Genomic DNA, 15,096 nt, shown 5'->3' with positions numbered 1-15,096 from the left:
AGGTTACTGATTGCCGGATTTGCGTTCACTCGGATGCAGTCAATGTGGCGCTGCGACTTGTGTCCAGGTGTGTTAGAGTGGAATATATTTTACGTTTTAGTCTGATGTTAGATCACTGGTTCATTGGATTTTGTAGGTAAACTTTACAATCTATATTTATATCAACCGTCGTAAAAACAAAACATTCTACTAATAATTTTTATTCATTTAAAGTTTCATTCTACTGTACATTTTTAGGCTATGAAATAAAGTCTTATTTGCTTTGAAATAGTTAAACTGACTGTTGCTTGTAATAAGGTTGATTTTGGATCTTGCTGTTTTTTGAAATAATACAAATGAGTGTTGCTTGTTCTACGATTTATTGAAGACTGAAGTGTGTTTAGGATAGTACTTATTAAATACGATATGCATGTGTGCGTGGGTCATGCATACATATAAGATTTTTAAAACAGCTTTAACATACCGCCCACCAAAAGGATATTGATTATCCTTTTTCAAAATCAAGTAATCATGCAAAATTTACAACAAAATTAAAATACAATTAATCATTAATACATTCATTAGGTTTAAGTTTTCTTAACCAGGTTTGCGTAAACATCAAAATTGGAAAGAAATTTACAAATTAGTATAATAATAAAAATAAATATGTTCTTAATCAGAACAAATATAATTTTTTGGACGTTATACACAAGTATAACAGTACCTAGTTAATTTTAAATTTACAAATTAATATAATAATAAAAAAAATGTTTTTTATCAGAACAAATAAAAAATTTTGAGAGTTATAAACAAATACATATAACAGTAGTTAATTTTTATTGTACCTACTTATAATTTAACGTCTACCTATTCTGAGACATCGACTGGAAAGAAACAAAGTTTACTGATAGAACGTTTAACAATATTTTCACCGCTCTTGACACTGTACACTCGCGTTAGGCCGTCGGTTCCAGGATGTTTGTCGACAATGCGTCCTAATAACCACTTTCCAGGAGGTAAGTTTTCGTTTTTTATTAATACGATTTGGCCAATATCAAATTCCGGTTCCTTTTTTGTCCATTTCATTCTTTGTTGAAGCGTTGATAAATAATTTTGTTGCCAAATGTGCCAAAAATCATTTAACATTTTTTGCAGGTGTTGCCAACGAGATAAAACGTTCGTGTTCACATCTTTGAAAGTTGGTGATGGTATGGTTATCGGTGCCTCTCCAATTAAAAAGTGTCCTGGAGTTAGAGGATCCGCGTTTTCATCGTCGTCTATGGGAACGTAAGGCCGTGAGTTAAGGCACGATTCGACCTGGCAGATCAGAGTTGAAAATTCCTCAAAGGTAAGATGAGAATTAAGGACTCTCTTTAAATGGAACTTCATGGACTTTACTCCACTTTCCCACAATCCACCGAAATTGGGACTATATACTGGTACAAAATGCCACTGAGTTCCATCTTGTGCTAGCTTTGTAGCTATATCTCCATCAAAGTCCAACTTTGCTTCTTCAAATGCATCTGCCAACGCCTTATTTGCTCCAATGAAGTTCCTCCCTTGGTCACTCCAGAGATTTGAACACCTACCTCTTCGTGCAACAAAACGTCTGAAGGCTCCAATAAAGGCTTCCGAGGTTAAATCTCCGACAAGCTCCAAGTGTATGGCTTTAGTAACCATACATACGAATATAGCTATGTATGATTTCATGGTTCTTAATCCTCTCCCCTTTGACATAAGTGTCTGATATGGACCTGCGAAATCGACGCCACTATTCAGAAATGGACGCGCTGGGGTAACCCGTTCCTTAGGTAGATCTCCCATTAACTGTTTCTTGGCAGTGGCGTTCTGTCGTGCACATATCAGGCATTTGTGAATGTATGATCTGACCTTTTGTTTCATTTTTAGGATCCAGTATTTACTTTTTAGGTAACACATCATCAACTGTTGTCCGCCATGAAGCGTTCTCTGATGAGCATCAGCCACAATTAAAAAGGTAAGTCGGTTCTTACTGTCCAGAATTATAGGGTTCTTACTGTCTTCGTTCAGATTTGCGTGTTTAAGACGACCGCCCACCCTGAGTATATTAACTTCATCCAGGTAAGGATTTAATGATTTCAATTTGCTATCACATCTTACATTTTTGTTATTTTGTAATCTAGTTATATCATCATTAAATGCTTGTTGTTGAACCAATTTAATGCAAGTCGTCAATGAATTTTGTAACTCTTCTGTTGTGAATGTAGGGTTCGGGGTAAGCTTCTTATAATTTAAAAAGCGTTTGCAGTATGTAACTGTCTTAACAAGTTCTTGTAAATCATCAAAATTGTCAAACTGGCTTATAATTGAATAATTATCTTCCTCTTGTACTTCCAAGCTGGTGTGAAAGGTTCGTTTCATTTCCAGGTCTGTCGTGGCGTCTGATTTATTAAATGGAATGTCATGAGTCTTTAGCCATTCTGGCCCGTTCCACCATAAATGATGTGCGATGAGTTCTGGTAACGGGGAACCACGTGACGCAATATCCGCAGGGTTCGATTGGGATGTGACATGATACCATTTATCGCCAATATCATCGAGAATGGACACCACGCGATTTCTGACGAAGGTTTGCCAGCGGTTAGGGTCTCCCTTTAACCACGACAAAACTATTGTTGAGTCACTCCATGCGAACACTTGGCTTTCCGGGATTCTCATGGCTTCTCTTATTTGTTTAAGCAGCTTTGCAAGCAGCGCAGCGCCACACAGTTCTAATCGTGGCAAAGACACTGGCTTCACTGGACTTACACGGACTTTAGCTGCTATGATATTCGTCTTGATTTCACCTTCTTCAGTTTCTACTCTTAAATAAGCGACAGCTGCATAAGCCTTTGTAGACGCATCAGAAAATCCATGTATCGTAGTTTTATCTAGTCTTAGTTTAGTTGTGTGTAGCCATCTTGGTATATTGACGTCCTTTAAGTTTTCAAAATTGTGTCTTATGTTTAACCATTCTTCTTTTATTTCAGGTTCTACTTCATCATCCCAACTCGATCGGTGCAACCAAAGTTTCTGGATAAGCATCTTGGCTTGAATTATGCTTGGTGCCAACCACCCCAAAGGATCGAACAACTTTTGTGTTTCTGCTAGTATGTTTCTCTTTGTAATAGTTATCGGCGGCTGGGGTAGTTCAAGTTTGTACTGAAAACTGTCTTCACCCATGTTCCAACTGATACCCAGTGCACGTACAGTTCCGTCTAGGTTGATGTCCATGTTTACATTACTGTTTCTCTCATCAGGTGGGAATTGCTTTAAAAAGCTGGTGCTATTAGACGACCATTTCTGCAGATCGAATCCTCCGTTTTTCAGAATAATTGCTATATTTTTCGCTACATCTACGGCGTCTTCTGTGTTATCTTGGCCCGACATGAGGTCATCCATGTAGAAATCTTCTTTAATCGTTTTTGCAGCTACTGGATGATGTTTTCCTTCGTCTTCTGCGACCCTTTGTAACGTTTTCACAGCTAAGTATGGTGCAGATGCTGTACCAAACGTGACACGAAGCAGGCGATATTCTTTAATAGGGTCAGCTGCACATTTGCGCCAAAGTATACGCTGCAGATCTGCATCTTGTTTTGTAACCATAATTTGACGATACATTTTCTGTATGTCTGCAACGAAGCAGATTTTCTTCATACGCCATCTCATGATTATGTTCCTTAAATCTTCTTGAAGCTGTGGACCCACCAGTAACTCTTCATTAAGTGAAATATTGTTTATGCCTTTAGATGAAGCATCAAACACAGCTCTAACTTTAGATGTGTCCTTGTCGTTCCGAATCACAGCATGATGTGGGAGATATACTGATGGGGCTTCTATTTCAGTGTCTGGAACTTCTTCCATGTGCTTCAATGTTGAATATTCTTCTATGACTTTGGTGTATTCCTTTTTGAATTCTTCGTCCTTTTCAAATTTTCTTTCTAGTTGTCTGAATCTTCTCAGTGCTATGTCCTTTGTTTGTCCTTCTGTTGACTTTATTTCCTCTGTTCTTGTGGGGAGTTTCACTACATATCTTCCTTCTTTTGTTCTGGTAGTTGTATTTGCATAAATAGATTCACAAAGTTTCTCATCCGCTGTAAGTTCTGGTTTTTCTGCTGACTCCAGTTCCCACATGTTTTTTACCAGAAGGTCTAAGTTCAGTTTGTGATGCATGACAATAATATTTTTTGAAGAATTGCCTTCAGCATCTCCGAACACAATCCATCCAAGGCTTGTATTTTGTGTACATGGTGAGCCTGGAGGACCCTTGATTAAGCCATTCATTATAATTTGTGCATAGACCTTAACGCCTAGAAGCATGTCTATTCGACCTGGTTGATGGTAGTTCGGGTCTGCCAGATCGAGTCCATTAAGATGCTGCCAAGCGTGATGAGTCTTGGTGAGTGCTTGTGATGGAAGTTCAGCGGTTACTCGAGTAGACAAGACAAATGCATTGATGTTTAGGTTGAAGTCAGTGTCAAATCTTGACTGAAGCTCACACTGTACCATACTGTTGACCGAGGTCTTCATTGATTCCAGTCCTGTGGCTGAACCCCTGACAGGTGTCTTGTGTAGTTTCATCATCTGCACGGCTCTCTCCGTGATGAAGTTCGCTTCTGAACCTTGATCAATCAAAGCCCGCAGTGTGAGCACTTGCCCCGTCTCACCCTTCACTAGGACAAGCGCTGTAGCTAATAAAGCATCTGACTTTTTAGTAATGAAGTGCGTCGCTACAGTGATATCATCTTCTACTTCTTCTTTTGGTACGTCATCCTCAGTATTTTCTTCTATCTGACTAAGATGTGCCTTTATATTTTCATTCTTTGTGTGGTGCAATAGAGAATGATGACGTTTGTGACAGACTTGGCAGGATGTTGGTAAACGACACCTGAACACGGAGTGACCGCTGAGTAGGCAGTTATAACATAGATTGTTTGTTTTCACGTAGTCAGTTCTTTCAGTTACGTCCATATTTGCAAACTCCTTACAGTGGCTCAGCGTGTGATTATCATTACACTTGATACATGTTCTACTTGAAGTCGCTGCTGGTGTTGTATTCAAGCTACTTTGTTCATTTGAAGGAGCTGGCGAAGTTAAATGAAAGGTTTTCTGCGTAGCCGGTCGAGAAACTGAAGGAACGGCCGAAGTAGTGTGGTGAATAAATTCCAAAGTACGGAATTTGGTTTCAAGAAAAGTCCTCAATTCAGACCACTTCGGTAAGTCATCCGGTGTACTCTTAAAGGAATATTCTTCCCAGTCCTTGTGGGTCTCTGTATCCAGTTTCAACACAATCAAATGCACTATCATAGGATCCCAGGACTCGACAGATACTTTAAGGTTGCTTAGACTGTTCAAACACTCCGTAGTTGTGTCCAAAAGTGACTTGATTTGGTTAGAAGTTTGCGAGTATATCTTTTTCTGCGAAAATAATCTCTTCATAATAGCATTAACAATGATTCTTTTGTTTCCGTAACGGTTCTTTAAAGTCTTCCAAGCTTCGTCGTAATTAGCGTCTGTTACTTGTATGTTCTTGAGTAAAGCTTGTGCTTCGCCAGTGACACTATTTTTCAAAAAATGCAACTTCACGACGTCGGATAACGAGCTGTTGTTGTGTATAAGTGACTCAAATATGTCTTGAAACGTTGGCCAATCTTCATAACTGCCACTGAAAACTGGTGGCTGTACGCGAGGTAACTTCACTTTATCGCCGGTTATATTAGAGCTGTCAGTGGCCGTACTGGCAGTATGATTACATTTACCAATCGAAAACGACGATAACATGTCCTTTATATCGCCACTTAAACAGAAGTATAAATCTTCATAAATGTAGTAATCTTCATTAACCAAATATGGTATATCCATTCGCTTTTCCGTAGGTGTACACTTAAGAAGGTCTTGATGCGCATTTTGAAATATACTCCAGTAGTGTTCTATGCTTTTTAATTGCGATTCAAGATACCCCTTTGTAAGTCGTGCTTTAGGACATTTCTTGAGATTTGTTTGAGTTTTTTGTAATATAGTTGCTGTATCTTGTAACAAACTTATTAATTGTTCCATATTTGATATTTTGTTTCACTAAATTTCACGTAAATATCCTTATATAAACGACGAAAAAGTTCAACCTTAATGTTGATTAGTTGCACTCAAATGTTTCATGTCTATTCACTTTATAACTTGCTATTTAATTGCAAAGTAAATGCAAAGATCAAAGTATTACACTTTAAATGCAAAGATCACAAAATGTTCACTATGAAAAAACAGTCGCCGGCAGCCTTATCGCTCTGGAATGCTTTTGTTCTCGGGTCTCCGGCTCCAGACTTCTTTGTTGCTATCCGGTTCGGTATGGACCATATGTTGCTTGTAATAAGGTTGATTTTGGATCTTGCTGTTTTTTGAAATAATACAAATGAGTGTTGCTTGTTCTACGATTTATTGAAGACTGAAGTGTGTTTAGGATAGTACTTATTAAATACGATATGCATGTGTGCGTGGGTCATGCATACATATAAGATTTTTAAAACAGCTTTAACACTGACTCGTGGGTTGTGGACCGCTGGAATTAAATTATGTTTTATGTAATTCTTACGTATATTATTTGATGCACTATACCTACCTAATATTATGATTTTTGCATAATTAGGTTCTACAATGCTAACATAATTAATAAATTAAAAGAAAAAAAAATGGGAGCTCTATATGTATTTTGCTTTCACCTATCCCTTTTGTTCATACATAAATATTTGGATCTTCGGACGCCCTATTGTCAATTTACCTCGATTAATCCATAGATAATAAAACATATAAAAATAACGTAAAATAAAGTTACACGCGTTGAACTGCTAGAAATATGCTTGAACATCAATTGGGATAATAAGCCCGTACGTAACAAAGCAATAACCCATTTGGCATGGCGAGTCGCGTAAGGATAAATGTTTACGAGCACCAGCCACGCGGTACACGATTTGATGAGACGTTTTTATTTGAAGAGAAAGGCTGGCAACTATTTTTTACTCATACTCATACGTTAGCTTTTACAGCAAGCCTGCCAACTGCTAGTCGAATTCCTGCACCAAGAGTTCCGTATTCTTACGCCGCGATTCGGGAATTAAAATTAGAGATTCACTAGACATGAAATAGTAAAGATACGTGACGTTCCACGGCAAAAGGTACCTTATGGCGGCTGGCGCTTACATCGCATAGCGCTGCAATAATATAGGAGTGGCGTTAATAATAGTGTAAGCGCCAACCGCTATAAGGTACCTTTACCCGTGGGACGTCACAATTATCTTTACTATATCGTATCTAATTAATCTCTAATTCATTTCCCGAATCGCGCCGTTACCGTGTTTATTGTAAAATTTTCATAAGTACTTATTAAAGCCAATAATTTTGTTATTTCTCATTGTACTCGTACAGCGTGTTTCCCATATGCCCTCATAAAAGCACACCACAAGCACAGTTTTGTTTTTAGTATTATGTTTTACAATTTTGGGCATCCAATAAACACAAAACAAACAGGTTTCGAGTAAGAGGAATTAATCACTATCAATTTAATTTTGATTATATGATGTTATAGCGGCTATACAAATATATTAAACGTTAATGAAGTTAAACGTTAGTAATAATCGCTTAGTCAATTGTGCGCGTCACTCTAACTGGCTTATATAAGCTCTTTTATGTAAGCCTGTTCCAAACGGTGGTTTACAGTGAAAAAACGCGACTCACCGAAAGATAATCTCTTTTATGTACCTATCTTAATTTTATTATAATTTGATGCTTAAAGGTGACAGTCCATTTACAACGACAGCAGCACTACCATTCATTTTACTATGGAAATTGATAATAACACCGACGCGTTAAGTACTAGTAGTGCAGCTGCGGTCAGAAATGGAATGTTACCCTAAAGGTGACAGTCCATTTCCAAGGACTGCTGCACTACCGTTCATTTTGCTATGGAAATTGGCAAATATCACCGACGCGTTCAGTACCAGTAGTGCAGCTGCGGTCAGAAATTGAATGTTACCCTAATGCTCCATTTTGACCCATGTTGCTCGGCGCAGCAGCTTGCGGCTGTTTCATTTGAAAACGATAATTTACGAGGCAATAACTCGATCGCGCCGACTGCTGCGATTTTTATTTAAAACAGCTTCGCTCGCTTCCTCTCCGCACCGTAGCTTACTATCTGTAGCCAACCTGCCGAAGTTATTCCATATTTATAAATTTTATTAGCAAAAAATTTAATTTTTAGCGTTTTATCGCTTTCTTGAAGATATTAAAGATGATCAAACGAATTTCTTGAAGTGAAAATCGATCACTATTTCGTGAAGAGCTTCATTCGTAATAGCGTTTATTCAGGGACCATACTATTATATCCGCAATGCAGGCTTCGTCAGGTGAACTTACGATCAGCTACAGGCTTCGTCACAAAAAACTAGTGGATATAATCATTCATTCATACGTAGCGGGCTTCATTTGTAGATATAATCAGCACCCTCCCTCCCGTGACTTGGTCACACAATATGACACAAAAGACACAAAACGTAAACAAAATCCATCTCCAGTAGCGACATCTGCCCAAAGCTTTCAGAGTGCCTCCTCCTCCTGCCTCCAATTACAATGTTTGTGTCTATCTTATATAAACACATGATATGACCTAGACGTAGGCAGCCCATTCTTTGGACTTCAAATAGCTAGCCCACAAAGTAAATTAAAATTTAAAGCTCACACCGGTGCAATATCTCAAATCTCAATGTTATTCTGTTCTATTATGTACCTGTAAAGTATAGTGCTTATACTCAGAGTCCCAAACGTATAAACACAATGTTTCGAGATAAGACAGCCTAGATTGCCTTGGGACTATCATTAGATACTGTCGCGCTAGGCAGGCAGCTACGGAGACTCTATATTCTAAGATGCGATATAACGATTGTATGACCAATTTAAAGCAGACTCGATAATTGTGTAGTGAGTTAGGCGAGAGCTACATTTGAGTATAATGTTGCTTATCCGTCAGTGAAACTGGATTCCTTTCAACGAATCAATCCGAGAGATGGGCGGATTCATCGCGCAGAGTCGGCGACAGCGCGGGAACAATGCCTAGCGGGGCAATTGACGTCGCCTCTGTCGCGAAGGCCCGAGCTGCAATCTCGTAGATTAGTCGCGCTCATATAACACGCAGTCAAACTGTCACCAGTTGGGAGCTGTGCTTCGTCGTTAGCATTTGTGATTTATGACTAAAGTATGAACAACAGGTACACGCTGAATCTTTGCCTTTCTTGCTGTAGTGAACGTGTCATCATTACATTCTTACTTTTTTTTTTTATTTATTCAGGTAATTACAACACAATATCTAAGCTTAATTACAAAAGTATCGTTAAACCAGTAAGGTTTGTCTCGACTTATGACTATTCAATTAATTTTTAGTATATAAATGCATAAAATACTTAAGTATGGTTAAGTAAACAGCTATTTGTCGATAAACAAAAACATAGACTGGTAACCAGACCGTGCAAAAAGGTAATGTGTATTGGATTTGGCACGGAGTGTATTTCGTTATGTGACGTACTTTTACTATAAATCGTGCAGTTCATAAAACGACAGTTTTATCTATCATTCCGTGCGACTGCACACCGTACTGCTGCCGTGCAACCGCGAGCACCAAGGGAGCTGTTACTCTGATTGGCGCGAGTATCAAACGCTCGTCGCCCGCGCGGCGCAGACTATTCCTTAATGGAGTATATCCCACTGAACTCTTGTTCAATGAGACGTGTTTTCGAGGCGAGCTTTGAAATTCAGTTTTTGCTTGATCACGTGGAAGTCATCTTTTAAGGGGTTGTAATTGAAAGGTAAACTTAATTGAAATTGCTTCGAGTTAATGGTGTGTTATGAACAAATTGAGGGTTGGATATAACGTGGAATGGTTTCTTGAAATAATAGTTTCAAGATGACTGGAAACAACGGCATAATTAACATTATAAAATTTCTATTATCAAAGAAAGTGAGACTATCTCTAATTAAATAAATGAATGTTGAAGAAGTCCAACAACGTAGCGTAGCTATTTAACTTGTCAACTTACTTAAGGCTTTTAAATATATAAAGTAAGTTATTCCTACGTATAATTGTGTAGCAAAGCTAAGTAGCTCTTAAATATCAACCAACTTTTAGTCGTTACAGCTTTACCTCGAATGTTCTCATTATCATGTTGAACAATGTCTTAAATCAAAACTCAGTCTAGAGCGGCGGGAACTCATGCCATTCGTTAGTAACTTGCACAAAGAGGTTGAGGTTAAACGTTACATAAGATCGGAACTAATCTGTTTATTTGTATTAAGCTAAAATAACTACTTTTTAAAAAGGTAGATAGGTAGTTAAAAGTTTCCGTTAAATGTATTTGTCTATCATCTGCATTTTTCTTTGCTTAGTTAATAGCCAAATATGTACTTATAAATTCTTGGAGTAGTTATAATTGCGAGTATGAAAATTTACAATATACCTTTTATTTAATTTTAATAATGACAAAATAAATGTCTGTATGACTAAACTGAACACTAAATGTGTTTGCACCTTGATGATTTGAAAGTTTTTATGGTAACACTGTCCATTTCTGCCAACCTTGTTTGGTTAGGTTGTAAGTGAGGAAGACCAGTTAGGGCGTGTTGACTGGGAAAGGGGTTTAATAAAACGTTATGAGCTGTGTTCTAGCTCCGAGCTCGTCCGGTGCATGCCATCCCGTGTCATACTCATCCAAGGCACAGGCGGTTAACTTGTATAATATTTAGGTTTACTTTGTGTTATTTTTTTATTTGCTGTTTTTTATAGTTGCCGCTTTATATAGCTAACTTATATTTGATATTCATGCTTTTGAAATTATTAATCATGCATTTCATAAATTTCGGAACACAAATTATTATTTGCCGTGATATATGGGCGAGTTTCTGCAATATAAGAATGATGAAAGAAGGAAGAAGAAAACAATTTGTAATAGAGAGCGATTGAGATGTTTAAGAGCAAAATGATGACATATTTACCGGTTGTTTTTTTTTCGTTTTTCATTTCGTACAAATGAGAAATTTAATACTAATGATCGCGCCAGCACTCTGCTTGATGTTGGTGATACAACATAATAATTTGAATTGTCATCATCTTGACATAATTTTACTTTGATTTTAAATTGTTAATTTCGATTGGCCCTGTATCGCGATGTAGATAGCCTCAGTCATTGAAAAAATATGTATAAAAAAGTATTCACTAATATACCAGACTACACTACTTATTATCAGTCTAAATTGCAACAAAAGAAACTAAAAACAAGTTTTCTATTAACTAGTAAAAGTATTATGCCACGGAAAAAGAGCGCTCGCTTCCAGCCTGCTTTGGTGACATCGGCTCCCGGCAAATAGTGCCCCAGCGATAAAGGGTGCCTCTCGCAGTGCTGCTACACCCCCTTTGCCAACACCGACCGTGTACATTACAAAAGAAAAATGCAGTCACAATATACTTTCATAGAAACATAAAACCTTACTCTTTTAACTAGAAGCCTTTGTATTGATGTGTCACTTTCCACGACACGGACAAAATACCTTCCTATTTAAAAGGAAATAGCTTGAAGTCTAAGAAGCATGCGAAACTGATGTGTAATTAAATTCCCTTCTACCTGTTATATTACTGGCGCATCGTTCAATTTAATAATTTTGCCAAAGCGCACCGAGGCTAGGTATAAATTTTCCACTGCAGGCGTCGTAAAAGTCTTATCAATAGAATTTTGATGTTTTAGATTAAATAATATTTATTCAGTATTTACCAACATAATGTTATAATTATCATACATCCCTTTCCATTCGATTATCGTTTATATATTGTAATAAACTAATAACATTGTTTTTTAGTTTCTTATTATAGAATTTCTAAACACGGTTTTTTTTTTATTTTTGCCAATTTATTTATTTAGTCGTATGGCACAAGTACATAATATAGGCAATAAATTAACAATTAAAATTACAACAAAACAATTATTAAGTCAGATGTCAACATTCAGTGTGTTCAGCCATGCGGTTGCATGGGTTGTGAGATGAAGGAGGTCTTCCGGTGGTCCAGAGTATGAATGCAGAGTGCAGCGCTGGATAATGTGTTCCATGGTTTGGGCCTCTTCACCACATTCACACAAGGCTGAGTCCTTCCACACCCACCTATGCAAGAGGTAGTTGCATCGGCCGTGTCCCGTTCTAAGTCTGTTCAAGCGACACCATTGCTGTCTAGGAAGATCAAAACCGCCAAGTCGATGTGCTGGGTTAACAACTCTCGAGTCTACATCTGCGGCGCACCATTCATTTTCCCAGGCTTCAGAGACGTCAAAACCTATTTTTGGCAATCTATAAGAAGTTTAACTTTAATGTTTCCGTTATTTTTAGCCTTTGAATTGATGAATCGGTATTTGTTGAAAAATCACCAAAATTTCCTGTGACAAATATATTTAAAATAAGGTCCGACAAAAAAATATTGAAAGCGTAATATCTATTGGTATGAGTTGTGCTGTGCTTGGCATAACTGCTTTGAGAGGTACACTTTGCTGGCGAAACCGCAAACTCTGTATAACACGAGGACAGGTCGTGGTCTAGACAAGGTATTAACGGTATTAAAAGCCGGGATGTAACTATATAACAAATTAAAATGAAATATCATGCAAATATTTTTAACAAGGCTTCAAAGGCGCATAAAAGCGTCTTCATATTGCCGTTTTAGTACTCGTATCTCATAATCATCTCATTAAGATGCTACGCGTCAGTAAAGCCGATTAAGCAGATATTCGCCCGAGCAGACTTTTAAAAAGTATCACAACAGAGAAAAATAAATTACGAATTATGGCCCAAAAAGTTATAATAACATGATTACAGATCCACGGAGCCAAACAGGATTTACGCGAAGTTGTAACACCCGAGTTTCTCCGCTATCGAAAGAATCTATATTGGCTTATCCAGTACTTCGTTGTTTAGAAAACCTTAATCTCGTGAGAGGTGGCTATCTCGCTTGCGCAGGTGAGAGGATTATGGGGGTGTTAATAAAAGTTTCCATTCACTGCGCAATGCAGTACCTAAGTCTACCTCCTTTAGACGTTGAAACAATACATTTTTCTTTGATACATTTATCTAAGCGGTTCAAATAATTTTAGGACGTAACTACTACTATAAGTACCTAAACTTGGCTCACGAGATAACCGCCATGTGGGATTGGGATGTTGATTCGACGATCATTGTCCCGATAGTCGTTTCAGTGAACGGTCTAATAGCGAAGAGTCTAGACCAACATCTTGAGAGACTCTCGCTAGGTGGTTGGATCAAGGGTCAGATGCAGAAGGCGGTGATCTTGGACACGGCGCGGATAGTCCGCCGGTTCCTCTCTCTGCAGCCCTGACCACCGGTAGCTTGGGCCTTGCCCCGCTGCTGGCGGCACCCTAGGTTAAGTTTTGTATAATGTGTTTATATGTATTTTTTATCGTTTTGTAAGTGTTTTTATATTTTACTTTTATATTCATATTATAAATAACCGAACTTAAGACGAAAAAAAAATAAAGGAGTGAACTACTACTATTAGAATAAATAAAATGTAGGTAATTACTTAACTTTTGTAAATAAATTGCCAATTAAATGTGTTTGTTTGTTCCATTAAATTTTATTATTTAGAGATTTCGTCTAATTGGCTTCGGCTAAAGGAAAAGCTAAGAAAGATCTAGTACTTTTTACTTTTCCAATGGGCATTATTTATATTTTGTATCATAGTTGTTGTTCTCCCAATTGTGCATATAGGTACCTACTATATCCGTTTACAGTTGTTCAGTTCGTAGGGTTTTCTTGGTCCCACCCGCCCTTCGTTGCCATCTCAAAATAACGAATCTACAAGCGACACACAATACTTACGCCCCTCCGTTTTTGTGCAAAAATAATATCTTTGCAACTTTGGCTTGGTGAAACATTTACTGTGTTTCGAATTGATCCTTTTGAATCCTTTGCAGGTCCGAAGGATTTTGAAGCGTCTACGAGTACCATTTCATTCGTTTCATGAGTCTAAACTCATTGGTGCTGGAGGACTTTTAACTCATAATATGCGCTGGGATTTGTAATTTTGGTGTGCTTCACAATTACCTATTACCTTTAATAAATACCTAACATAAGAAGATAATTAACACCCAACATAATAATACGTAAAATATAGGAAGCCACAATAATATAGGTAAGTAAGGCATTATTAGTTTCATCTTTATCTCGTTAACATATTTAACTAGGTACATTATTTTCAAAAAAAGAGGGAGTGGTTTATTTATAAAGATTGTAATCCGAGGGAAGCTTTTTATACTAGTAATAATTTTCAAGAAAGAATAAATCCTTATGATAAGTTGATAAGTTAATACTTCAATTTATCTATGACTTGCTCGGCGCTGCTAACTTTATATGACAAATTAAATTTGATTCCGAATGTAATCGTGTTATCGCACCCAAATCAAACGGAAAGGCAGTTGAACCATAAAGAATTATTGACCGAAGCGAAGCGAAGGTCTACGTTTTGACTCGGGCATTTTGCTTTCGTATGTCCGGATGTTCTCCTCTACAGGTCGCAATTCTTAACCGATTCTCGTGAAATTTTGTGACCGAATTGTATGACTAAATAAAATTTTTTTGTCAATCCGGTTTTTGGAAATTTTTAAAAATGGCGGAGTCGTGATACCTGGCGCCTAAACAAATAGTCGTATCGATATCATAAGACTTTTTTCTTTTTGAGACATGTTTACAGAGTTAATAGCAAAAAATGCAGAAAAAAATTATCGCTGGTTTAGGCGGTATTTAGATATTTAATTTTAACTAATTTTAATTTGAGAAGGAGTAGCTAAATTTCGTCAACCCATCTAAGAACTATTTGGCTCAGTTTGTAAACGTTCGCTTTTTCTGTTTGCACAGAGGGTCTGGGTTCGATCCCCAGTAATTGTATGCTGGGATATTTTTATAACTTTTTGTATTTTTTACACATAAATTTCGTATTGTTTTTCTTTAATTTACTATACACCGTGTTTTTATTGAATTCCGTTAACTTCGGGGTATAGTTAAGTACGT

At 37.3% G+C, this 15,096-nt stretch overlaps 1 protein-coding gene across 2 annotated transcripts in view; it reads right to left on the bottom strand.

The window, feature by feature from the left end:
• Positions 1–340: 340 nt before the first annotated feature.
• Positions 341–15,096, bottom strand: part of LOC134789749 (uncharacterized) — a 304,376-nt gene continuing 289,620 nt past the window's right edge. For both annotated transcript variants that reach the window (XM_063760378.1, XM_063760377.1), the window contains one exon: positions 341–4,781. In XM_063760378.1, coding sequence (XP_063616448.1) covers positions 847–4,581 — 3,735 coding nt within the window. In that variant the 5' untranslated portion in view covers positions 4,582–4,781 and the 3' untranslated portion in view covers positions 341–846. Of the gene's footprint in view, positions 4,782–15,096 lie in introns of those variants that run through there.

The sequence above is a fragment of the Cydia splendana genome, chromosome 4, assembly GCF_910591565.1.
Source record: "Cydia splendana chromosome 4, ilCydSple1.2, whole genome shotgun sequence".
Classification (NCBI taxonomy): domain Eukaryota; kingdom Metazoa; phylum Arthropoda; class Insecta; order Lepidoptera; family Tortricidae; genus Cydia; species Cydia splendana.
This window is presented reverse-complemented; position numbering and strand designations above follow the sequence as displayed.